This window comes from Lepidochelys olivacea (genome assembly GCF_965140295.1).
Source record: "Lepidochelys olivacea isolate rLepOli2 genome assembly, chromosome: 4".
NCBI lineage: Eukaryota > Metazoa > Chordata > Testudines > Cheloniidae > Lepidochelys > Lepidochelys olivacea.
The window spans coordinates 57,527,729-57,555,137 of NC_140414.1; the positions used below are offsets into that span (position 1 = coordinate 57,527,729).

Below are 27,409 nucleotides of genomic sequence, written 5' to 3' on the forward strand. Positions count from 1 at the left end.
TGTTTGACAGCGGCATTTCAAGTTTTAATTCCAGACATTTTAGCCTGTTCCCCAAGAAAGATGGAAGAAGATGGTTGAATATCCAGTGCAGTCTACAGAAGTATAAGAAATTATGTCTAACCATAAGTGGCTCCTTCATTCTAGTATAACTTGCTTAAAAGGCAGAAAAAATACAAGTTATATTTGAGAAAAATATAGATGTATTAACAAACATTTTAAAACATTCAATATGATTTAATATTTGAATGCGCAAAGCTAGCACTAATAAATTGAAGCTGCAAGACAATTCCATTGTCTAGATTAAAATATGGATCTCATCTAAATGCTGCAGAAGATTGGTTCATACATCCCAGAAGAGATGAGGTATTTTAACTGTGCAAGATCTAAATCAGCTTAAGAACCTGTAAGATCTTTTCATCCACGAGTGCGTAGACAATTGCACTGCCATCTTTGTTGAACTTTCTGTGCATTCAGTAATTCCGTGTTTAAAGAATCCAAGAAAAAGTGCACAGATTTTGTTTTTAAAAAAGTCTTTAAAAAGGTAGCAAAATATAAGGTAAGGTCTCCAGTGTATTAGCATTAAAATTCTTAGTCATTCTTCAAGCAAGTCTGATATAGGGAGGTGGTTTGGATAGTTCTTCCTCTGCATTTAAGTCTTGATCTGGAAACTGCACTGGGGCATTAAAGATTCTGTTCCCATGACCTATGTGAGGGGGAAAGGAAAAAAGAAAATATCTCAACATACTGTGGCTGCTTGGGCCAAATTACTTTGTTTTCAGTCACTATCAGGATTTGGCTTGTAATACATATTCAGTAGATGATACTGTGTGGAATGATCACCTTAAACCCCAATGATCTATCTAGGAGTTGGAAGGGAGGAGAAAGTTACTTACTTTGCATAGTGCAAACCAGTTCCACAGTCTGCTGCGGATCCTCAGCAGGTTGTAACCATTCCTAGAGATGAGATTTATATTTATTTTTTCATTGCTAGTCAAATATGGATGTTCTTAAGCAAGTTTATAATCCAGTTTAGAAATTATCCTTGAAAGTAAACTTTGAATTCGTATGTACAATAGAACCTCAGATTTACGAACACCAGAGTTATGAACTGACCAGTCAACCACGCACCTCATCTGGAATCAAAAGTACAAAATCAGGTGACAGCGGAGACAAAAAATAGCTTACACAGTATACTGCCAGGTTAAACTACTAAAAAAAGGGAAAGCAGCATTTTTCTTCTGCATAGCAAAGTTTCAAAGCTGAATTAAGTCAATGTTCAGCTGTAAACTTTTGAAAGGCCAACCATAATGTTTGTTCAGAGTTCGTAACTCTGAAGTGTTCATAACCTCTGTTCCCAAAGGGTTCATAACTGAGGTTCTACTCTAGTTTATTTGAAACGAGGCTAATTTTAATGTACTAGATTTAAATTTCATTATCACCTTTTCTCCCAAAGGAGGGCATAGTTTAACACGTGGAATTAAAAAGTGACATTCACCACTTTTGATTTAAATGTCATTTCTGACATGTATATATGATAGACTGATACTTTATACAAATTCCTTTTCTTGATATGTGATGTAGTCAATTATTATTTATATTCTGATAAAATAGGAAAAAAATGTGATTTTGTACAAGTTGTTTATTGAATCCACTAGCAGTCCTCCTTCCCAACACTAAATTTAAAAATCAGGAAAGCGAGCTAGAGAACTGGAGTCGCAATATTCAGAGAGATTTTATAATAAACAGCTCAGATCTTAATGAAATCCGCTTGGTCAATTATAGTGCTGGTCGAAGGTTTTCAAAGTGTGCAGTATTTACGCAAGAGGGACAGTTTTCCTGAAAATTACTCCTTTGTCCCTGACTGGCTCTACTGTAGTACATGCGCACCGACAAATAAGCTTAGCGAGGTATTTAAATTTAAATCTAGTACGTTAAAACACAAGAAGTGTTACTGGTATGTGTTTGGGATGACATTTTACTCATAATTTATGCAGATCATCCCAAACAAGTACTAGTAAAACCCTTATACCTCATGGTGGAGTTTGTATTTGCTATAGTTTACAGGAAGTGCAGAGTTTAAAATTAAGGGGTTATTTTATTCATCGGTTGGTACGTCAATTGCATCTGTAAATCAAGCTGCCCTAATACAGGCCTCAAAAGGAAGAGAGGTGATTGTTAAGACACTTCAGAAACCTCTAAAATTGTTCTAAAATGCCTTTCCATATCTAGCATTACAAGTCTGATGTCTTGTGATCTACTAGGACTAGGAAAAAGGTCTTAGAGCATTAGGACGAGGCATCCCCAGCTCAAAGTCACAAAGGCACATCTTACACTCTGGGGGTTTAAAAGAAGATATCAGAACTTCTGCCTTTCATCGGATCAGGGCTGTCCCACATCTCAAGGCCAAAGTAATTTTAAGGAGCTGGGGGTGGTGGGGGAGGGAAGGAAGCAGGAAGCTTTGACAGCTCCATTTTTGAAGAGGGAAAAAAGGTATGGCACTTTGACAATTTGAATTGTTAGAATTAGCCATAGTGGGGCTAGATGGCATAGAACTCAGATAAACCAGTCAGATAGATGACGAATGCATTTACCCTAATCCACACAGTTTTCCCTATGTACCACATGTGTCATAAATATAAAGGGAAGGGTAAACCCCTTTGAAATCCCTCCTGGCCAGGGGAAAGCTCCTCTCACCTGTAAAGGGTTAAGAAGCTAAAGGTAACCTCGCTGGCACCTGACCAAAATGACCAATGAGGAGACAAGATACTTTCAAAAGCTGGGAGGAGGGAGAGAAACAAAGGGTCTGTGTGTCTGTCTATATGCTGGTCTTTGTCGGGGATAGACCAGGAATGGAGTCTTAGAACTTTTAGTAAGTAATCTAGCTAGGTATGTGTTAGATTATGATTTCTTTAAATGGCTGAGAAAAGAATTGTGCTGAATAGAATAACTATTTCTGTCTGTGTATCTTTTTTGTAACTTAAGGTTTTGCCTAGAGGGGTTCTCTCTGTTTTTGAATCTAATTACCCTGTAAGATATCTACCATCCTGATTTTACAGGGGGGATTTCTTCATTTCTATTTACTTCTATTTTTATTAAAAGTCTTCTTGTAAGAAACTGAATGCTTTTTCATTGTTCTCAGATCCAAGGGTTTGGGTCTGTGGTCACCTATGCAAATTGGTGAGGCTTTTTATCCAACATTTCCCAGGAAAGGGGGGGGTGCAAGTGTTGGGAGGATTGTTCATTGTTCTTAAGATCCAAGGGTCTGGGTCTGTAGTCACCTAGGCAAATTGGTGAGGCTTTTTACCAAACCTTGTCCAGGAAGTGGGGTTCAAGGTTTTGGGAAGTATTTTGGGGGGGGAAGGACGCGTCCAAACAGCTCTTCCCCAGTAACCAGTATTAGTTTGGTGGTGGTAGCGGCCAGTCCAAGGATAACAGGTGGAATATTTTGTACCTTGGGGAAGTTTTGACCTAAGCTGGTAAAGATAAGCTTAGGAGGTTTTTCATGCAGGTCCCCACATCTGTACCCTAGAGTTCAGAGTGGGGGAGGAACCTTGACAACATGTGATGCAATAGAATTAGAAACTATGTTCAAAAAGTCAGCACTTACATACCATTCCAGTTACACCGTCATAACATGAACAACGTGGAAGACTTCGGCAGCCCATGTAAGCAATAATTAGCACAATGAAAGCACTGCAGGTAGATGCAATTAACATTGCTACATTGGCTCCTTTGACAAGTTTATTAAGCACAAACTTCTGAAACAGAAACAAAGGAAATGTCAGATGGATAAACAATGCAGGCTTCAACTTCAACTTAACTTCCAAAACAATGTTTTGACTAGTGACTGAAATTCTTATCTGTAGTGTATTTACTCTTTCCATTGTAAAATCTTTCCTATTCTTTTACATGTCAATGGGGGAATACAATAGTAGTTTTTAGTATTGAGGTACTCCAAGTACTTCTCATTTAAGATTAATTCAGTAACATCACTGATGTCGATGGGAGACATTTCCCTTCTGTATTTGTGTATTTCTTTGTACTACCCTCTGCAGAGGCAACAATAATTTCTTATCCATTTTGTACTATATAGTCAAGTTTGAAATTAATAGGCATTTTGTTTAAAGTTCATTGTATTTAACACCTTGTCCCAACACGAGTGCATACCAACGTTGACTAATGTCAGCTTTGGAAATTGCTGTACCCTTTGCTGCATCAGTAAAACTAAGTAAATACTGAAGGACCATCCTCTTAGATCAGTGGTCTCCAATCTTTTTACACACAGGATCACTCTTTGAATTTAAGTGCAACCCAGGATCTACCCGTCCCCATCCCCCTCACTCCCATTCGCCCCCCCCCCCGCCGCTCTCCATCACTTGCTCTCTCCCACTTTTGCTCACTTTCACCGGGCTGGGGAAGGGGGTTGGGATTCGGGAGGGGATGCAGGCTCTGGGCTGAGACTGAGGGGTATGGAGTGTGGGAGGGGGCTCCAGGCTGAGCCTGGGGTATGGATGCAGAAGGGGATGAGGATTGCAAGCTCTGGGAGGGAGTTTGGGTGCAGGAGGGGGCTCCAGGCTGGGGCAGAGTGTTGGGGTGCAGAAGGAGGTGTGGGGTCTGGGAAGGAGTTTGGATGCAGGAGGGGGAAGAGTGGGTAGGGGGTACAGGGTGCTGGCTTTGGGAGGGGGGTCAGGGCAGGGGATGCAGCATGTGGGGTGCTGGCTCCGGGTGGGGGCTCAAGTCTGGGCTCCTGCCAGGTGGCACTTACCCAGTGGTTCCCAGCCGGTGGCGCTGTGGGATTGCTGCTAAGGCAGGCTCTCTGTCTGCCCCATGCTGCTCCCAGTAGGGAGTCAATGCGCCCCTGTGGCCCCTTGGGGCGGGGGGTGCACTTGGCTCTGCATGCTGCTCCTGCCTGCAAGCACCACCCCTGCAGCTCCCATTGGCCACAGTTCATCATTCCCAGCCAATGGGAGCTGGGGGGGGGGCGGTGCTTGCAGGCAGAAGCAGCACACAGAGACCTCTGCCCCCGGCCTCACCCCTCCGGGGCTGCGCTCGCCACTTCTGGGAGCTGCATGGGGCCAGGCCAGGCCGGGAGCCTGCCTTAGTGGCAGCCCTGCTGCGCCACTAGAGATCACAGTTGACTAGGAGAGTCTCCAGGATCGACCGGTTGGTGACGAGTCAACTGCCTTACAAATCATCTTGTTCTACAGTGAGACACATCACACCTAAGCAGCATGACATCAGAAAGTTGGCCTGCAGTGCATGGGTCTATTTGCATTTTTTTCATAAATATATTAATCCCAACAAGCTATTATTGATACCAAAAGGATTTTGTATCAAGAGACCAGATATCAGCAGAAAATTTGCAAAAGCAAGTATCTAAATGTCAGCACCTAAATCTACGTCTAGGTACCTAAGTGGGCTGATAATTCAGAAAACGTTTACACGTTTTACAAATATGCAAACTGAGGTGCAGAGAGGTTAAGTGACTTGCCTAAATCATATTGCAAGCTTTGATGGAGTTGGGACTCAATTCTTTCCTCAAACCCCTAGACTATACTGCAGTTTAGTGAAGTTGCTGAGTTATCTTGTCGTTTGTTTACATTTGAGTCCCCAGTTTGTTTTATAGTAACTCAAGCCAATGGCATCCCTTCCTGTCCCATTCAAAGTTATTCATTGTTTGAAGTTGGGACAGATATTCTAATTTCTCAGTACTTCCTCGCACAATGGGTCTCAGTCTCAGTTCGTGTTCCTATTTGTCTCCATAATCCAATAAAACTGTATGAATAGATTCTGTGGCCAAGAGGCTAACGGTTTCAGATCAAATCAAGTTAGAATGTTGACAGTTTTGATCTTAACTCTTCCTGTTCTAATTCTCCTACACTCAATTTCATATCAAGAACTGTCGGTACAAACTCTCCAGTTATATAGGCTACATGCTATAATAGCCACCAAGTACTCCCATCTCATGGGAAACATCTCCAAAGCATTTATGTTCTACAAGGCAAGAACCCAGATCTTCACCACTGAATGTTCTCTCTGTGGGGAAGACCCCATGTTCCTAACATATTTTGACCACCAGGTTCCTTGCTACTCCAAATTGATGTCTCCTAGGATAGGAGTTCGGTATCTTAAGAATTTCCACATCAGAGGAAACCAGTGGTCCACCTAGTTCTGCATTCTCTCTTGGACGGTAGCAAGTACCAGGAGAAGATTATACCGTGATTCTTCAGAGAATCACAGAGCTTCCTGCATTCAGCAATAATAAACTGATTTTAGAATTGTTGGTGTATGCCTAGTTTGCACATACTGAAAGGAATTGCAAAGCCTGGATTACATTCCTACAAAAGGAAGCACAATTTTGTCACAAAATACTGCCACTTACCGTATGAACAACATGAACTGGCTCATGTGTGAACATCTCATCATCTTCACCATAGCTTAAAGTTAGGGAAGCATAGACAACTACAATGATGATGGCACAACAAGAAAATATAGAAGCTAATATCATTGCATTCACCTGCATAGGAAAAAATTCAAGGAAAATATGGGAGTGGGGACAGGAAGAGTTAGTGCATTGTCTATTTTTCCTTTAAAATTAATAAGCCACTCTGAAATATATTAACAATCAAACTTGAATAATTTCAAATGCTCTGACCACCACCCTTAATGCTGCAGTGATTGTATTCTATTGAGGCTGGTTTGAGAGATAGACTGAAGCCATGTGGAAGCCCAGTGACTTTGCAACAAGATATCAGTGCATCAAGAGCTCCCCACAATACTCATTACTGTGTTTACCAGTTGTTTTTCTACTCCCCTCTTAAGGGATCCACAAGTCAGGAATCCCTTCTCTAATTCACTTCCTTTTACAGAAAAAAAAGTCTACCTTGCCCTCCAGGTCTCTTTCCAACTTTGAGTTTTTGATATTAAGAGGGGCAAAAATCAGGATCATAATAGAAAATCATTTGCAGCAGCTCCTAAAGCTTTATAGTGATAGATCGGTAACAAAGGACAGTAGCAGGAAGAATTATTATGAAACCATAGTCAAGTTCAACATGTATCTCCAAGCCACTACCACCTCTATATTATATATGCCCTATAATCTCAAATCTTGACCACAGAGATGTTTGTCTGTTAAAGCAATTAGATTAAGTAAAACCCCAAGGGTCTTTTAGCAGTTCACTCATTTACAAATAAGAACATATCCTTTTGGAGTTTAGCTGGCCAGAAAGTCAAGAAGCAAGCTCTTTACACATTCCATTTTAATGCCTATCGTACTATATAGTTCAGCAAGCAAATTCAATTTGTGGAAATATTTCTCTAGTACATTCAAAAGTAACTGCTAGAAAATACAGAGCTTGAAGGAATCTAAAATCAGTTACAAAAAATCACATGTTCTGGAATAACTGATCAGTAAATGCTGCCAGAATTCTCATTTTTCTACAGAATTTAATACTGCTACATAGAACTCAGAGTGAGGATCTTGCAGCAAGATTTAGCACCAAGTACGATAAAGTGAACTGGGCCACTACCAACTTAATGTTGTTTACAAAAGATGTATCTGGTCACCCGTTCGCCTACCCCTTTAAAAAAAAAATTCTACAAACTTACAAGAACTGGATTTTTTTTCTGGGAAGAAAATAAAGCCAGAATTCCAGGAATACCCATGACCTGCATGTGAAAAATAAACAGATTATTTTGCAACTGGAAAGAAACCATGCTAACCAGTTATGCTACTATATTGGGTATGACAAGTTTCAGAAAATATATTCCATAAGGAGCCATTTTAAATTATAAGCACTTAAAGTTATTTAAGTTCATAGTGACCACACAGAACTTGAACCTTTACACCCCACTTTATAAGAAGAATGAGCCTATGAAGAGAGCAGACATTTTATGCCACAATAACTGACGTGGTTTTAACGGTGAAGATCCTGGAGTTTAAGAAATGGCATTCTGTCACTTCTTTAGAAAATGAAACATTCTTAGAGTGAAAGTTAATATAAAATTAGCAGTTATTCCAGCCTTGCTTTATAATTTTGGAGTCAGATTTCACATTTCAGCAGCGTTACATTTCCGCTAGTGTGAAAAGAGTGAAACTAGCACATAATATTCCAGGGAACTAAGGACATTTGCGTTTGGAAAACAGACAGCTCTCTTCAGTACAGGAAAACTTATCACCACATGTCTAGCAAAATTTATCACATGTGTCGACACATTTATAAATTATATAGTAGTTTAAATTTCATCAACCTTTATAGCATATGCTGAAGGTATTACAGAGAGACTGTAGATAGCTGTCCACTACCACAAGTTTTGATGCTCTCCCTAACTTTGCTAATGCTCAGCTAATCCACCTGAAATATCCCATGTATACTCCTATCTTGAGAATGTGTATAGTGGGCTGGGGGAGAGGCATATGAATTGGGAAGGCATTTATCAAAGTAGTATTTTGCCATTTTAATATTGTTTGTCATTGACATGTCATCTTAAGCGTCTTGGCCGAGAAACTCCAAGCTTGCTTTCTTTAACTGGACTCAGCGAGGACTGGTTTCTCTGACTATTTTTGGTTAAGCCTGTCAGCTATTTGAGTTATTTAGGCTGATTTTGTAGACCTACAGTCACAGTGTCTGCAACAGACTATTCATAACTTAAAGCTTGCCACTACCTACCTACCCACCTACCATTGGTCTGGAATTTCTGTTTTCTAAAGTTCATTCCATGAGGCAGCCTTATTCGGCTTAATTTCTGGAAATTAGGACATTTTCTGTCATTTATGTAAATATGGTAACATCAGTCAAAAATGCAAATCAGGACATTAAGTTACTTTCTAAAATCTCCAGTTTTCTGAACTTTCAGTCTTTAACAGCAAGCCAGTGCCAGCATTGGAACCCAGATCTTCTGATTTCTGGGTACATTGTTCTTCAGTGTCAATCACTGTGACCCTGAATGGGCAAACAGATGAGGATTGCAAGCACAGACCTGCTGAAGTCACAGATGACAGAGCAAGGCTGTATTCTGGCAATCCCAGTTTGAAGCAGCAGAGACCAAACAGTTCTACTACCCTTCATAGTGTCCCAGAGACCAAGCCCAAAGTGGTGCACTCTGGTAAGAGTGACAAAGATGAGGATGGGGCAGAATATTGGCCAGGTAGGGCTGAGGTAAAGGTGGCAAGCCTCTTGTTTCAGGACTTAAGCTTGTCTAACTAGTAGAGATCAGGATGAGACATAATTTGTTGGGTGATTATCTTACCGCTAAGTTCTTACACCTTCCTCTGAATCGTCTGATGTTGGCCACTGTCAGCGACAGGATTCCAGACTAGATGGGCCACAGTCTGATATGGTATTGCAACTCTTGTATTGACAACCCCAAGAACAGCTTTGAAGCTGCGCAATAGCCAACATGTGCCAAGGCACCAGTGAGCTACTAAAAAGTTGCGTACTCCAACATACATTTGTAGTTCTCTGCTCCTTTTGTGAAAGGAAAGAAGCTATGACTCAGAAGGTAGGTATGAGTCCAGGATGAAAGAGGATGCTTTGGGTCAGCAGCTTCCTGAGTAAATTGGCTGGAGTACATGGACAGTGAGGAGGGGAGATCTGGGGACATGTGAGGAACAGGGAGAAAAACTAATGAGTTTTGTACTTCTAATATTTTGTTTGTATTTTTAGGCACTATGGAACAGAAACATTCCCCTAATAAAACTTTATTAAATGTGAACTGATGATGTCAATGTGTGCCAGTAACTTAACGGATAAAATCTTAACATAAAGGTGCAGTAAAAATAATCTGGTGGAAGTCAAGAAACTCACAAAAAGGAGCAGGGAACTACTAATGTATGTTGGAATAAGGTTATGTTTACCCTCAAACATTGGAAAGCATGGAAATAAAGAGTTTGCATACACCCAATGTACCTTATATGGTGGCTGCACAAGATGGCAGGAACAAAAGAGCAGAGTTAAAGTCGTTTGTGGTACCCTAGTGCAATAGTTTTCAAACTTTTTTTCTCACGACCCAGTTGAAGAAAATTTTTGATGCCCGTGACCCAACGGAGCTGGGGATGAGGGATTTGGGGTGTGGGAGGGGCTCAGGGTTGGGGTGTGGGGGTGAGGACTGCAGGGTGGAGCCAGGAATCAGGGGTTCAGAGTGTGGGAGTGGGGCTCTGGGCTTGGGCTGCGGGGGGTTTAGAGCTGTAGCAGAGGGTTAAGGTGCGTGAGGGGTTCAGGGCTCTGGGTGCAGGAGGGGGCTCAGGGCTGTGGTAGCGGATCAGGGCTCTGGGATGGGAGTGCAGGCTCTGGGCTGGAGCTGGGGATGAGGGGTTTGGGATGCAGGAGGGGGCTCCAGGTTTGGGGGGGCACTCAGAGCATGCAGACTCTGGGGTGGGGATGAGGGGGGTTCAGGGCACAGCGCAGTGTTGGAACAGGTAGGGACCAGTTTGCGTTAGCTGGGAAACACCGCCTATGGGACTTTTAATGCCCCGGTCAGCAGTGCTGACCAGAGCTGCTGTGATCTAGTGCATTACATTCCGGGAACCAGTGCTGGGTCGCGACCAACAGTTTGAAAACCACTGCTCTAGTGTACTTTTTGAGGAAAGCTTTCTGGCTTCCATTCCCATCCCCCTCTACATCACCTCTCCTGCCCTCCAACCTTAAACCCATATTAAAAGATATGCATCTTTGGGTTATCTACACTTATCTAGAATGAAATCCTGGCCAAACTGCAGTCAATGGGAACTCTGATAATTACTTAAATGGGACCAGGATTTTACCCCCAGGGTACAGTTTATTTAAAGTTTTACACAAGTTGCACTTTAGTAACCTGACAACCTGCTCTGACTAGATAACAGAGAACCTATTCTTCAGAAGCAGTCGACAGACAGACAACCCAAGAAGGCACCACCACCGTGCAGCAATGACTCCTGATCATATTATGCTGTAGCAATGGTATGTTACTTTTGAATAGTAGGAATATTTTCATACGGGAAACCTTATGAATCTGAGCTGCTCAGAACACCTATAAAGCTTTGATGCAATTATTAAGCTTTCATCCCTAACATCAATGAAACAGTGCTGCCCCTAATAATGAAGTTAAAACCAATTAGGGTATTGTTGTACTCTTACTGCAATTCATTTTCAGTGAAAAGTTCAGCTGTGTTATATGGGCACCGAGTCAATCTTATGAAATGAAGGGGTCCTCTGTGTCCCACCAATACATTGAAGCTCAATACAATCATTAGCTTTATACAGTTTTTTTTGGTTACAACTTTTAAAATGGCAACTCTCCACAGCCTCATTTTCTAAATCATCCCATGCCTGATGAAATAAAAGCAGAATTACAGTGTGTCTTGTTATTCTAGTCCTCGCTGAAGGTCTCCGCCCCTCACCTCACAATATCCCCAAATCTTTTCCCGGTGCCTCTCCACTCTTGTGCTTTCAGAGCAGTGGACAAATACCAGATTCCAAGAGAGGTGCTGGAGAAGAGTCAGCAGAAGTTCTCCCAGAGGGAGCCATAACCATAACCATGAACTATAACCCCCAATAGGATAAGTAAACAGAAAAATAAGATATGCAACTTTACCATTCCAGCCCAGACGGGTGCTCTCGTTTTACTCAGTGCTGTTTGTGTTCTGAAGGTGCCATCCATTAATCCACTGATGACACACACTGTAGCAAAGGCTATCTGCAAGAACCCCAGCACAACCATACTTTTCTGGTTGAAGATGAAATATCTGTAGCGATCCATTATAATGAATCCACACGTGAACTTGTGTGTGTACACACTGTGTGATCTTAGGAAGAAGCACAGGGATCCTTCAGGAAGAGTCAGCCTAACTGTTTTTCCCTAAACAGAAGGAAGAAGGTGCAAGAGGATTAGCACTTCAACAAGCATCATCTGACAAATTGCTGACATACCTTGCCATTAATAGCATGAGGATCTGCTATAATAGCGCAGCGTCAAACATTCAACTTTGCCATGTACATGGAACTTATCTTTTTATGGTTGCCAGAAGATGTGGGGAAAAATACAAGAATGAGAAAAATGGACGTCAAAGTCACTCGCACCACAAAAGCTTTGTTTTTAAATGCACACAGTAAGGTGTTTCTGGATATAGAGAATTACCTAGACAGATAAATCTTTCTTACAACCTCTGCTGCAATTTTTTTCCCCTTTAAAATTATCAGACAACCAGTAGAACATGCAAGATCCAGTTTATTCTTAAGCTTTGTTTAGAAGCCAGGTTTTGTTCCCTTTCAGCAATGACTTGAGTGGTCACTCCTTGGAGCAAGGATCAGGGATTATACTGCTCTAGTGTTTAAAATAAAACTGCTAATAACTTTGCTATAACAAGATTCAGATTGTAGCATGTTTTCAACATTTTAAATGTATTGTCTCCATATTAAAAAAAAAAACCTAACTGTTGCCCCGGTATTACAAGCCTATCCTACTGTACGATTTAGCAATGCTTAATACATTTAAAAGGACAGGATTCCAGCTAGTTCATGACCTCCAGAAGTCCAGGGTTTAATCTGCTACTGTCCTAACCTCACTACAATTAAATGACATTAAGGAAGCTAAACATTTAAAGAAGTTTAGATGCCTCATATGAATACACACGTTAATGACATTTCAGCCTGGCAGCTTGCTGTAGAATAACATTAGTTGACCTTCCTAGTCGTCCCCACAATACACACACAAATAAAGAACAGGTTCGCAAAAGTTCTCAAATTTTACAGTCCACATTTTGACAAAGTCTCATGAACCTCCTGTTCACAGTTATGCAGAGTACATCCCATTCCTCTGACAACTACAGTAATTACTTATGTGGACATTTAACATTAAGAAAATAAGTGCTAAAGCTATCTCAGTACAATTCTGTAACTGAAAACACAGAGCTGACCCATGTGATCAGCCTCCTCTCTACTTACAACCTGCAAGAACTCCGTGGTCTACAGTTGGGGAACTTCATTTCTGTAAGTCTTTGCTTTAGCTCAGTACTTCCAAACCAGGAAATAAACATGGATATTTGTCTGATCACATTCATATATATTCACCAACTATCATAATGAAACCTACAGTAAGGACCTGCTCCAGCAGCAATTCTTAACAATTCTACAGAGCCTACTTTAAACAAGGTTTCCAGTATAGTTTAGTTTGACCTTCAGAATCCACCACAACTAGACAACTAAATTTGGTCATTCTGGGAGCATCAGGAATACTACTGTGAGAGAAGCTGAAAATGAAACTGGTGCATTGCTTACTTCGTAATTTTCAGCTCAATCAACATTACAAAGTTACCGTTTTAAAAATCTAAAAGGTGTTAACATAAGTAAGGAATATTTTAAACCTAAGGACTTTCCTTTAAAGGAAAGGCACTATCGAATGATACAAACTATCCTTCTTGTCCCCAACACAGCGAGTTAGGCACATGGCTCAACATTTCCAGTCCCCACTAACCTAGGAATGGAACTGGGGGGAGACAGTGGATTCTCCTACAGTACAAAATATTATTGGGCCTGACTTATTCCCCCTTTAGCGTCAGTTGAGAGTGGTAAGGCATATGATAAGTTAATTTTGAAGAGGATCTTAAAATGGTGGTGCTCATACCAAATTGTTATCAAGAGTATAGTGCAGGTGTTTTGGACATTTATATCATGTTGTTAAAAGATTAGTCAAAATTTAACTTGGAAAATGTATCTTTTTAACAACATACATCTTTAAACAAAACTTTTTAGCCAATCAGTAGTGATGCCGAATTGCTTCACCCTACAGGTTTGATTTTTACCCCCAGTATTTACACATATTAAAGTCAACAACAAAAAAGAAATTCAAAGGCTCACAATCTTTTTAACATATCTTGTTGGCCTAGGTGCTAGGAGTGTCTCCAATAAATGAGATTTTAAGGCCCTGGTATGCCTAGACAATTGATTAAATCAGCTGTCCACTAGGTTTTCTGGCTCTTGTATAGAAAAGCTTTACTTCCAGAAGAGAGGCCTTCCAGCCTGGAAGAGTGCCACCCACACAAACAAAATGTTCGTCTAGAGTTTAACTCAGAATAAAGCAGCCTATCCAACATATGCTAAACCTTACTATACTGAAAATCTGTTAATCTCACAGAAAAGCTTAAAGCCTGGTCCTAAGGAACAGCTTCAAGGAAAAAGAACCATTACCCAGGAGGACTGGAAAGGTGACCCATGTTCTTCGTACTGTAGCAGAGAGTTTTCTTTTAAAGACACTCTTTCCTTACTTGAGCGTTAAGGAGAAGAGCAGCCCGGGTGAGCATACAGACATGCAGTATCGTTAAGGCCATGCTGGATTTGGGCGGGTGTCTACTTTTTGGACTAGAACTGCGCCAGGAAAGAAAGAGAAAAATGGCACGATTGTTCCTGGAGGGATCTAACAGTCTGCTGGAAAACGGGGCCCCGCGCCCTCGGTGCGGGAATGAATTATTTTGCTCTTTTCTACAAGCAAACCCTGCGCGCGTCTTTGCGGGTTAGTCTTAGCGCAAGCCAAGGCCTTCGCGTCCGAAGCACCCACCCACCGTTCACCTGCCCCGGGGAAGCGAAGAGGAGCGTTAGCCTGACAGCCCCAGACAGCAAAAGCCCGTCGGGGCCCAAGTAAGCCGGGGAGGGGAGGGGAGGGGAGAGGCGCGCACACGGAGGCACCCGAGCCCTACAGGGAGCGGCCCCAAAGCCGGCCTTGCAGCTGGCCCGCTGCGCGTCCGGAAGGGCAGGCGGGAGCGAGCCCCGCCCCAGCCCGAGCCAGTCCCTCAGCAGAGCGGGCAGGCGAGGCGAAGGGGGGCGCCGGCCGGGGGAACGAACTCACCTGCGCCCAGCCGCCGCCGCCGCCGCACAGCGGGAAGCCCCGGGTGCACCTGGGCAGGTGAGTCAGCGCGGCTGCTCCCGCTGCGGTGAGAGCCGGGGCCCCGCCCTCGCCGCTGGCTTTAACCCCTGCGGCGCCGCCCCCGGCGGCCACGGGCTGGTGTGCAAAGGCGGCCGCCCGTGCGAACAGCTCCCCGGGCAATGGAGGAGGGCAACAAAAATGATGAGGGATATGGAATTTCTTCTGTACCAGGAGAGGTTAAAAAGACCGGGACTTTCCAGCTTGGAAAATAGACAACTGAGGTCAAATGATAAGAGGTCAATAAACTCATGCAGGATGTGGAGAAAGTGAATAAGGAAGTGTTATTTACTGGTTCAGCTAACACAAGAACTAGGGGTCACCTAAGGAAATTAATAGGCAGCAGGTTGAAAACAAACAGAAGGAAGTACTTTTTCACACAATGCACAGTCAACCTGTGGATGTTGTAAAGGCCAAAACTATAACAGGGTTCAAAAAGAACTAGGTAAGTTCATGGAGGATAGGCCATCAGCAGCTGTTAGCCAAGATGGTCAGGGATGCAAGCCCATGTTCAGTGTCCCTGGCCTCTGCCTGCCAGAAGCTGGGAAAGGACCACAAGGGATAGATCACTGCATGATTGCCTGTTCTGTTCATTTGTTCTGAAGCAGCTGGCATTAGCCAGTGTTGGAAGACAGGAAGGATACTGGGCAACAGGGACCTTTGGGCTGATGCACTATGGCCATTTTTATGACATTCTAATGCCACTGCAATGGGCTCCTCACAAGCAGCCTAGGGAGATTATGGCATGGGGGGGGGGGGCTAGTGAATTGTTCGAGGCTGTGCATGTGGAGTGTTCATATGGAGTTGCTTTTGATAGCTTGTCACACACCCCTCACACCTCTCAGCTGAGCCAAGAAGGCCCCAGGCTAGTAAGGGAAGCCTTGAGAAGCTACTTTTGGCAAGAGGCAGGGCGAGTAAAGGGTGGTCTCTGCTTCTCGAGCAGCCTTACAGAAATTTGTGGAGCAGAAGCTAAAAGGCAACCATACCCCACCCCAGCAGACTGCTTCATCTCTTCACTGGCGCACAGCTACTGTCCCAGCAGGCAAACAGCAAATATATTCAGATTGTTTAGCGCTGCCAGGTCTAGTTATTGTGCAAGAAAAGCTCTGCCCTGCCTGGAGGAGCACATGGCTGAGAGCTTTCACACAAGCGAGGTGGGAAGGTTAGAGCCTTGCTCTGCACTGCAGTCCTGTCCACAGCAGCCCTAGGCACCTGGTGAGGCAGGAACCATGGCCAGCTGCTCTTCTCTCCACCCTGCTGAACACACACTTCTAGGCATTGTGGCTTGGTAATATGCACACAACCCTCCCCTGTGCATAGGGAGAGATCACCCTTCTTGTACATTTGGGACCCATGTCCACTTTGTGCCCTCAGCACTATTCAGGTATATCTTCCAAGGGGGGCAAATTCCAGTCCTCACGTCTTCCCCTTTCCTCCCACAGGGATTCCAGGTCTCCTACACCCAGCTGGAATCTCCCCCCCCAAACCAAATAAGTCAAGTTCTTGGCAGACTCCCCTGCTCTCCACCATATAGGAACAGCCTCCCCCTCTGCCAGAGAGGTGCAGCCAGGCCAAATTTCAGCAGCATTGGTGTTGCAACCTGGTGCACAGAGTCACACTCACTGATGATCTGGCCATGCCTCCATTTGTATGGGAGGGGCAGCCGGGGCAAATTTCAGTAGCACTGTGACCACATCAGACAGCTCTGGCAGCAACCTTCCTGATTCAATATAGGACCACTGCTTGTAAGTGATCAGGCCACGGCCCCCCTCAGCTCTACAGCCTATGGAACTTTGAGCAAGTGCAGGAACTTTGGAGGGGGGTTGCTGCTGTCATCAACCCCTTCCTCCCCAATTTGCACTACTGCTTTCTACCTAGGTTTCCAGATTGAAGAGCTAGGGGGAAATATTACCTTAAAAAGATGTCAGCCTGGGGCTTTCACAATTCCATCCTCTCTTGTTTCTCTTACTTCTCTGATAGTCTCTTCCCATAGGATCTCTTCTCTCCTCTCCTCCCCAGCCTGCAGCTCTCTTATAGAAAACTCCATGTTGGGGTCACTCCTCTCCTCCCTCTACGCCTCCAGGTGACATCATCTGCTCTCACAGCTTCTAGTGCTATTTCTATGCCTGTCTCCCTCCAGTCAACCCAACTTTGCTTGGCCTCTCTAACATCTCCTGGATATCTGTCAACTTAAAATTAATGTACCCAAACTGAATTCCTTGTATTCCCTCCCATACTCTCCCCATGCAATCAATTGGTTACTGTTGACACCCCCCCCTCTTCTTTGTCACTCAGCCCCATAACCTTGGTGTCAACACCACCCTCTCTAAACCCACACATCCAGGCCCAGTTCAAATTTTTCCCTGCACAACATCTTCAAAACCTAGACTTTTCCATGACAATAGTTAAAACTCTCATACATCTTTCCAATCTCTCTTGATTAGTGCAACCTATTCCTCCCTGGCTTTCTGTGGCTCCATTCAGAATACTGCAATTAGCCTCTTCCTCCCCCATAATTCTGACCATGTCATCCTTCTAAGTTCCTCTACTGCTCCGTCTTCTCCACTGTAACAAAAACAGGTTTATTTTTAAAGGATTGTAACCATTTAGTGCCTCCCTCCTTTTATCCACTTTTCCAATTTATTACAGAACCCTCCAACTTCCTCCACTTTGTACACAAAGGCAGTCTCCTTGACCTGTTTGTCCACTTTTCCCACAACCTCCTGTTGTGTTTTCCCCCCCCCCATATACCATCTCCCAACTGGACTCTAAAGCCATTATAATCAAGATTTCAGTGCCCTGTACCATAGTAATACAGTAGCAGTTTTAAGCCTCTATAGACCACCACCTAAAACACTAAAATTGTACTGATTAAACTATTGCTTTAGAAAGAGATTTAATTAAATCAGTGCAATTCTCTTGTGTGAGCACTCTTAAAAATCCGTATCAGAATGGGTAATACTGATTTAGCTTAATTCTTAAATGGTATGGGGCTCAGATGCTCATTTAAGTTTTCTAATTTCTTCAGGCTACATCACCACACTAGTTGAGGAGTGTGCCAAATTTTAAAATAGGAATACTGATTAATTTTTTTTTTTTTTTAAATAAAAGGCAGACCTTTTCCTTACATGCAGGAAGTTTGGGATGAATACCCGTACAAAACTGTAACCAACACATCCTCCCCAGTAATTGTGTTAAGCCAGTCCTTTTCCAAGTTTTGTCACTGACACAGTCTTCCAAGCGGCTTCGTTATCTGGGTATTGGTAGCAGCCCATTTCTTCAGTGTTATGATTATGGAAGTTCAACAGGCAGTGCAGAAGCCACACAGAGCAGAAAAAGGGCAGAGGTACAAGTAGTCTTCCTGTATACGCCTGCACAGTGGACAGCATATCCACAAGAGGACCAGGAAAATTTTTAAAAAGTGGAGATCTCACAAGGCTGAGATGGACAATAGCCTGGCTCCTTTCCACACCAACCAGATTCAAAGATCCCAGCCAGAAGGGACTGTGGTGATCATCTAGTCTAGCTTGTATAACAGGCCATAGAACTTCCACAAAATTCCGGGAGCGTATCTTTTAGAAAAACATCCTATCAGAGAATGAGCATCAGCATGAATGAGTGGGGTGTGCATGGGGGGCAAGGACGGATGAACATTTCAATGGGTATCCCAAGTACTTGTAGCATTCTGGCTACATTAGGCAGGAAGCTTCTGTGGTTCTTCCCCACCTCCCCCATGCACACCACATTGACTGCAGCAGTAAAGAGTTAGAATAGAGTTCCAGCTACAACCAAACACTTCTAAAAACATTTTAAAAGCTGTTTTGGGTAAACAAAAATCTGCTGTGTTCTTCCAATGCACAAGACACACTTCCTGTTACTTTAACATGAAAACCTAATTCCATGGGAAAGTGACTAGTACAAGAAATGTTTTCTTGTTAGTTCACTATTTTGTATTAGTATAACATAGCCCAAAAGACTGCTGAAACTGGGGCAAATTCTACCTATGCGCCACCAATAAATATGGTTGCAGGGATCAGAGCTGCATCAGAGTAATAGAAAGCACATAAAACAGGGCGGAGTGTTGGCAGTCCAAGATTTTATATTAAAAAAACACAAGAGAACAGAGATTGTTCTGTTTGAATATTTTAATACCTGCATTGCTTTCATCACGCAATTAAACAGTTTGTAAGATTCATTTATCACAAATGTTTGTCAATATTTTTCCCCAGAAACATCTTTCCTACATCTGGGCACATGCACCCAAACACACTGTATAAAAAACCTCATTCATAACATGAGAGGAAGGGCAGGCATCATTCATGTAAACATCTTTCTTTAGAGTTATCCATTGTTTTAAAAGTCATAAATAAACCTAATGATGTTCAATAAGGCTCACAGTTCTAGTACAAATGTCATAAAACACCTATCAAGTTCTGTATACAAGCTAATTATTGTGGGATTCACTTCTCAAGTCACATGTAAGCTTACCCCCAGACTGGATTCTTTAGCATACCTTAGAATTCAGAGACCGAACAATTGTGGCCTAAAAAGTGTAAAAATAGCAGAAACTGTCAGAGCTGGCAGCTTAGATAAAATGGAATGGTTTCCAGTCTCAGTTTTAGTTAACTAAGTACAGTAGTTATTTTGAAATAAAATTAATTACAGTTGAAAAAAGTTTTATAGGAGAAGACTGAGACTGAAGCTTTCATTATATAATGCATATAACTGAGGGAGAATTGAAAGGTTTGTCTTAAAGATGTGATTGGCCAGGGTATTGAAATGACAGTTATATGCAACACTACATACATATTCTCTCTCAATAGCTTATCTATTAGCTACTGTAAGGATAATATGCTGCATCTCCAAATTTTAAAAGTTTCATGTATTCATTTTCAGTTATACTCAGATCTTATAAAAAGACACCCTTGTAAATCTGATTTCAAATAGAGGGGAACTTTTTTTTTTAAAATATATTCATTCTACCATGAAAATATTTCATACAAACATCTATTTACATACAAACACGTTAAAACTTGTGAAAAGGGTTTCCCACACCTGTGGTTTTATGGCTTGAATTCATTGCTTTGAATTTATATACCTAGTTCCTTTGAAAAAAGAATGAAGTCTATTTAAAAATCAAATGTATCTGAAATAAAATTAGAGAAGGGCAGCTTCTGCTGAACTGGAGGGAAAAAGACAGACACAAGAAGGATCCACTGGATAGTTAGAAATCAGTGTTCAAAACCTTTGATCTATGACAGGTAAACATACAACCATCAATCGTGCAACAATTTTTTAAGTCATTTGGAATACAATTAATAATCACTACTTCCAAAATATAGTTCTAAGGCTGCTAGTTCCATAGAGATATCCCCAGATTCTCCACTGGTTTAAGTAAGTGCAAATACATTGATTCCAGTGGAGTGGTGTATGCTTATATCAGATGGGTGAAGTTGGTCCTCTGTCTCAAGTTGCCCATCCAAATACTCGAACATTAGGTTACTTATGATACTATATACATTGCCCCTGGTTTTTTAAGGACCATGTTTCAGCTAAATGGGAAATAGTGCTTTCCTTTTTTTTATTTTTTTTTTTAAATAAAAAGTTATCTGGTACCATTGGACCAAATTGAGAGGTGGCCTCCAGAGGCATGTATGGGCAGAGAGCTTTAGGATACATCTGTTGTGCAGATGAAATAAAGCCACAAAGAATCTGATCTGGGGAATCCCGTACCTCTGACCACCACCAATGTCCTCTCCAAGGGGATGTCAAGTCAAGTGAAAGTGGTCAAAATCGAAAGCTTTTCAAGGCAGAGATAATGCCTTCCTGTGTTTTAATACAGCCACTAGTGCAATGGGGCTGCAAGCATCTTCGGGTTCTACTGCAATATAAGTGACACCCACAAACTGCAGCTGGGTAAATGGGACCACACAGTATGAATAAGTAGGATCCAAAGCCAATGGAAAAGGGAAGCAGATGGGCTACATCTACCACTACCACAGACATCCAGCAGTAGCTAGAAGCAAACTAGGTGCACAGGCTGTTCTGTGCCTGAAGCACATGGTGGTGGTTGTGAATCCCCCGGTAGTCCTGCTGAGTTCTCTTGCTGCTTTGTTCACACAGGAACATTACTGTGGCTCTGATCCCTTGTTTGGGATTGTATAATGATAGTCTCCCCTTTAATTTTAAGGCCTTTTAAGGCTTAAAACTCTATTCACTCCATAAATGTCTAAGTTCTCACACCACAGATCATCATGGAGGTGGAGATCATCATCAAACAAGGTCCCAGATGATCTTTTGACTGTCTGTTTCACCAGTGAGCAGTTAAAAGTAGATGAGAATTTCAGAAAGGCAGAATGAAGTAGAGAATTCATGTAGTCAAATCTTTCTAACCCATTCCACTTTCCACTCAGGTTGACTAATGGTCAGCAAAACCCAACTCCAACATGATTTTGATTTTCCAGAATTATCCCAGCTCAGATTTGTCAGGTTGACTTTTGTGAATTAATTCCTCTTAACTTGAGCAAAGCTCAGCGTGACACCCTCGTCAGATTTGTAGTTAAAATGGCCAAAACCAGAGGGAGGTTCAACAGATACAGGAATGCAAGGTGGCCAAATTATGGCATCAGAATCTCCTGGAAACCCCTCAGAATCCTTAAAAGGCATGTGTTGAGCATGACTAAGAAAACAGCCTAATCCCACTTCCCTGTTCCTGAAGTCCACAAAATACACCTAGCAGCTAACATTACAGTTTAGAGCCCTTCTTCTCATGCTGCTTTGGCCCTTCTACAATTACTAGGTCTTTCAGCAACCTCAGGTTCCTCGATTTCTCTAGTTTCATAAGAGACTTGATGCTAGCTCTCCACAAACTACTGGACTCCTGATTACAATGACAAGCTGCTGTCTTGGCAGTGCTTGGTCCTAGCCAGATTACCTGGCAGAAAGACAAAGGCGATCTAGGGCACAAACCACCATAGTATTTAGGTTGAGGACTGATTTGCAAACTGCTTTATGTGCTGCTCCTTCATAAGGAGGAGCTGGGGCAATCATCTTATTACAGATACTTATTTATGGGAAGATTTTGCAGACCCTGATACAAACAAGGAGGCTGGAATTGGAGTCACACCCAAATCACAATGAGCATCTAGGTGGGGACTACATATTCTGCTGTGCCATCCTCCAGGAATAAAGAATACTATGCCACGTAGTCAAGCAGTGTTCCCTGGACAGCATGTGTCCCTATCTGTAGTTCATCTGCCTTCAATTTCTTGTAATAGGACATGTCTTTGCCAGGCTCTGAGCACAACAGTTTGCTGTCCTCATGTGAATCTAACTCTGTTTAGATTTTGGTTTCATTTCATATTAGCAACACAGTAAATGTATCCATTCTCCTGTGGGCCACTTTACATAAAGACTACTTGCCTAGAACCAGAGAGAAATTTTCTGTATAGGTCTCTTAAGTGCCACTACTCACAACTCATTTCACAAAAATATTTTACCTGAAGGTTCCACAAGTTTATCTGCAAGGTCTAGAATGGATTAACAAATTAAACTGCAGGCTACCCATGTAATTCTGAACAATCAAAGGTTATTGAGCCAACAAGGCCATTGAAACACATGAATATATATCAGACTGCATTTCAAGCCAAAGTCAGTGTCCCTGTAAAAGAAATGGGTATTTACACCAGCAATTTCCAATCCCCGAGAGCCCACAGGAGAAATGAAAAAGAATCAGACCTGACTCAAAACAAAGATGTTGATGTTATAAGATGTGTAATTGGGGAAGAACCAGCAGGAGGATCAACAGATTCTAATGGAGCAGGGAGTAGTATAGTAATGTGAAGAGAGAGACTAGGCTTTTGCTTATCATAATTATGGCACATCCTCAGACTTCAACATCCTTAAATCAGTACTTGATAATCTACTTGCCCAACACCAAAATGAATGGCTTTAGAAAAAAACCAAACAATTAAGACCATTATTTTGGCAACCTGCGGGCTTAATTCTCTATTTTTGCATTACAACAATCAAGTCTGTAAGCAGCAGAAAGCATTTGTCTAATGTTTGCCTTAAAAAACAAAACAGATCACCTCCATGAACAAAGTTCATGGGAGACAGCAGAGGCAGGAATCAAGTGAAGCAAGAGGACTGTAGCAGACAGAACACCTTATACAAGATTTTCCAAGTGACATGGAAATGTAAGCAACCTCCCTATGGACAATTACCTAGAGTAAGTCAAATCAGTTCGCTATTCATTCATAGCAGAGTTCAGCCAGACCATTTGTGTTTCCCATTGAAACACAACCCTAATTTTCAAGATCCTTTCAACAGTTTAAAGGAAGACATGCCTCTAATAAAGAAGCAGTTACGCCTCAACATTGTGATGCTCTTAAAATGTTGATCTGTGAGGAGGCAGGAATAGTTCTAACATTCATATTTCCTTTTGAGAATCATCTGCTGAAGTGGTATTGTCAATCAGCCTTTGACAACTCTCCACTACGTGTGAGGATCAGTTTGGTCTTAGCATACCCAAGCTGAGTCACCAAAATATCATCTGTGTAGGCTACCTGCCATATATGAAGAAACACCAATGTGCCTACAGTCTCCAGAGTGAAGGAGTGGGTGTTGAAAAAACCTGCATTCTGATCTTTGCTGGGAGTGCGCCATGGAACCCAGGGCATAGACCCACCAACTGAAGATTAGCTTCTGTGCAAGCCTAAACGTCAAAGTCCTCAAAAGGCTTTGTGATCAACAATTGTATGAGCTAAATAAATAGAGCCCCAAATTAAAGAGGGCCTTACTTAAATTCCCTAACTTTGTATGTACACCACATTGAGGATCTTCACAGCATAAAATAGCAACATCATTCTTCTGTGTCTTTGGTCCATCCAATGCATTCTCTAAAAACATTAGTTCCTATACCGTCAGATGCTTTTCTCTATTTGAATTGGAAACCTGTATTCATACTAGTTTTCAGATCCAAGAAAACTGGATGGGTAGCTCTCAACTCTTAAAGCAACAGATCAAAGATGCTACTGCTCTTGTAGAAATTTAGGTCTAATTTTCCCTAAAATCTTTGTATGTCACACACACACGCAATTCTATACTAATTTAAAAGTAAGCATATTGAAAATGCATTTTAACTGTTCCTGAACTACTTAAAACCCCCAAACACAAAGGTCAGCACGATTGTAGATGCCCAAGAAGGCCCGGATTATCTAAACTGAAATGGTGGCTTTATTAATCTCTTCTACAACATTAGGCGAGATTTGTTCATTTCCAGATGAATGTTCAGGAGCCCGTTATCTGCTGAAGTAGATCTATAAACAAGAGAAGCTGACATTTTCTAAATGTCTCTTAACAATAGCGACTGATGTTTTTACATTAATTGTTTCAGTCTTTCCGTAAAACCCCTTTTGCAGTTGCTATTTGAATCTTAGTATGTCATCTATCATTAAACTCATTTACTATGCCTCAAAATGAACAAGACCAGTATGGACCATATTCTCTGCAGATGTTATACCAGTAGAGACGCTGACCCTCTATACTAACCCAGGACTACCTTCTGCCTGCAGATGCATATACTTCTACTGACTTCAAAGGCAGAATTCAGCCTTAAGAATTAGTAGCTCTGATAAGTGAGACATAGAAAGAAGAAGTCCCCCAGACACCATCCAATGCTTCCCCCCTCCCCGAACATAGGTGCTGGAAGTAAGGGTGCTGGCTTAAAGTGTTTTCCTTCATATAGATGGTTTACAGTTTGGTACGATGGCTCTCCGCACCCCCACAAAATAGTTCCAGCACCCTTGCTCCTGAATGTCAATCTTAAAAATAATAAAAAATCAAACCCCACTTTCTCATCTTTAAACATCTTCATGCAAATACATGTTAATTCATGTGCGATAATCATAATTAAACAGTGTATCCCAGCCCCAAAGGCCAAACACGTGTTTGTTTTGGACATGAACATCACTAAAACTATTTATATAAAACGCCACAAAGATCTATACACAGCACTCTCTCTCTCTCTCTCTCTCAAGTACACAAACCTTTTTCACTGGTCAGAAAGGTTTTCTCCTGCAAGAGAGGATTTGTAAAAAGAACAACGCTCAGATAAGAGGACCAGGGAATTAAAAACCCAGCCTCCCATACACCAATAAATAAACTGCTCTATTGCAAGATTAAGATCAAAGGTTTAAAAAGGCAAATTACACTATTAGAGAATATCAAAATATTATCATCACAAATGGCATGTATGTAAAATGCAGTCACACAGTAATGCCTAGGCCGTAGAAATAGTAACACTGAAGTCTGCTGACTAGAAGTGAATGATCTTTTCATTTTCGGTCTAATCTTTTGGCATCTTTGCATATGGTGCAGAATTAGATAAAAGCTACTAAAAATATCACGCTGCCTTGTATAGATATTTAATAATTCTTTCAGATAAGACTGGTGCAACACTAGCTAATTTAAAATCTGCTATGAATAACGCAGTCAAACCTAGTTAGTACGCAAGAAACTGGTTTCTAACACTGAATGAGAGGTTATGATGCAACAGCATGAACAAATCCCTGGTTGTCCAGTTTTCAGTATAAAGGTAGTGCATAGATCAAATTTTCTATTTCAGTTTGCTGAACTGAGAATTTTCCTGCATTTCACTTCTGCTGGGCAGCCTCGAAGGCTTTCAGTTCCACCTGGTACCATTCTGGTGCTTCTGGCCCATTCTGCCCGATGGGATTGTGATCATATCCATAAGCCACTGTTAGTTCTTCATCCTTCTCCACAGCCCTGATGGTGCGTATACACTTGACTGGGCCAAAACGAGGATGAACAAACCTAAACAATGAGGAGTATACACTGTAAATTTTAGCCCTTTAGTAAACTTTTTTTTAAAAAACACTAAACCTTCAAATGTAAATTCATGATCCCCTGCCACACAGACCCCTTTAATTAATAAATTTAATTTAATTTAATTTAACCCCTCTAATTAATATTTAAGCCATCAAATCAGTCTTGTGCCTCAAAGAGTTGTTTGGCACTTAGCAATATTTATGAAACCTTGATTTACATGAATTTTAAGAAATTGTTTAAGGAGTTACTGCCTTGAACTTCAAGACTTACTCTGGTGTAAGATTTAAAAAAGGCTTCAAATACTGTGTCATGTTACATCAAAAAAAACCAACTCTGAAACTGTGACTTGGGTATTCTCAATATTCCTGTAAGATATTGATGGTCTCAAAAAAGTAGTGTCTGATTTGTGCAGGACTTACAACTACCTTCATAATAGGCCAACAATGAATATTATTTGCAACAGGGGAAGTCAATCATCCATGTTTATCTACTACAGGTTATTTACTAAGCCCTGGTCTACACTAGGACTTTAGGTCGAATTTAGCAACGTTAAATCGATTTAAACCTGCACCCGTCCACACAGTGAAGCCCTTTATTTCGACTTAAAGGGCTCTTAAAATCGATTTCCTTACTCCACCCCTGACAAGTGGATTAGCGCTTAAATCGACGTTCCCAGCTCGAATTTGGGGTACTGTGGACACAATTCGATGGTATTGGCCTCCGGGAGCTATCCCAGAGTGCTCCATTCTGACCGCTCTGGACAGCACTCTCAACTCAGATGCACTGGCCAGGTAGACAGGAAAAGAACCGCGAACTTTTGAATCTCATTTCCTGTTTGGCCAGCGTGGCAAGCTGCAGGTGACCATGCAGAGCTCATCAGCACAGGTGACCATGATGGAGTCCCAGAATCGCAAAAGAGCTCCAGCATGGACCGAACGGGAGGTACGGGATCTGATCGCTGTTTGGGGAGAGGAATCCGTGCTATCAGAACTCCGTTCCAGTTTTCGAAATGCCAAAACCTTTGTGAAAATCTCCCAGGGCATGAAGGACAGAGGCCATAACAGGGACCCGAAGCAGTGCCGCGTGAAACTGAAGGAGCTGAGGCAAGCCTACCAGAAAACCAGAGAGGCGAATAGCCGCTCTGGGTCAGAGCCCCAAACATGCCGCTTCTATGATGAGCTGCATGCCATTTTAGGGGGTTCAGCCACCACTACCCCAGCCGTGTTGTTTGACTCCTTCAATGGAGATGGAGGCAATACGGAAGCAGGTTTTGGGGACGAAGAAGATGATGAGGAGGAGGAGGTTGTAGATAGCTCACAGCAAGCAAGCGGAGAAACCGGTTTTCCCGACAGCCAGGAACTGTTTCTCACCCTAGACCTGGAGCCAGTACCCCCCGAACCCACCCAAGGCTGCCTCCTGGACCCAGCAGGCGGAGAAGGGACCTCTGGTGAGTGTACCTTTTAAAATGCTATACATGGTTTAAAAGCAAGCATGTGAAAGGATTACTTTGCCCTGGCATTTGCGGTTCTCCTAGATGTAGTCCTAAAGCCTTTGCAAAAGGTTTCTGGGGAGGGCAGCCTTATTTCGTCCTTCATGGTAGGACACTATCACTCCAGGCCAGTAACACATACTCGGGAATCACTGTAGAACAAAGCATTGCAGTGTA

At 42.1% G+C, this 27,409-nt stretch overlaps 2 protein-coding genes across 2 annotated transcripts in view; both read right to left on the reverse strand.

Moving 5' to 3' along the window:
* Positions 1 to 232: 232 nt before the first annotated feature.
* LOC311519318 (uncharacterized protein) lies at positions 233 to 16,939 on the reverse strand (the record flags this gene model as incomplete). The annotated part of the gene is made up of 8 exons (XM_084625737.1): positions 233 to 703; positions 894 to 954; positions 3,612 to 3,758; positions 6,383 to 6,517; positions 7,609 to 7,668; positions 11,572 to 11,835; positions 14,818 to 15,057; positions 16,862 to 16,939. The coding sequence occupies 8 exons, from the start codon at positions 16,937 to 16,939 to the stop codon at positions 600 to 602; spliced, it is 1,089 nt and encodes a 362-aa protein (XP_084481863.1). The 3' UTR covers positions 233 to 599.
* A 2,089-nt stretch (positions 16,940 to 19,028) lies between these two features.
* The window catches only part of SETD7 (SET domain containing 7, histone lysine methyltransferase), a 37,595-nt gene continuing 29,214 nt past the window's right edge, over positions 19,029 to 27,409 (reverse strand). The window contains exon 8 of the mRNA XM_084625653.1: positions 19,029 to 25,728. Within this exon, the coding sequence (XP_084481779.1) occupies positions 25,548 to 25,728 (181 nt within the window). The 3' untranslated portion in view covers positions 19,029 to 25,547. The remainder of the gene's footprint in view (positions 25,729 to 27,409) is intronic.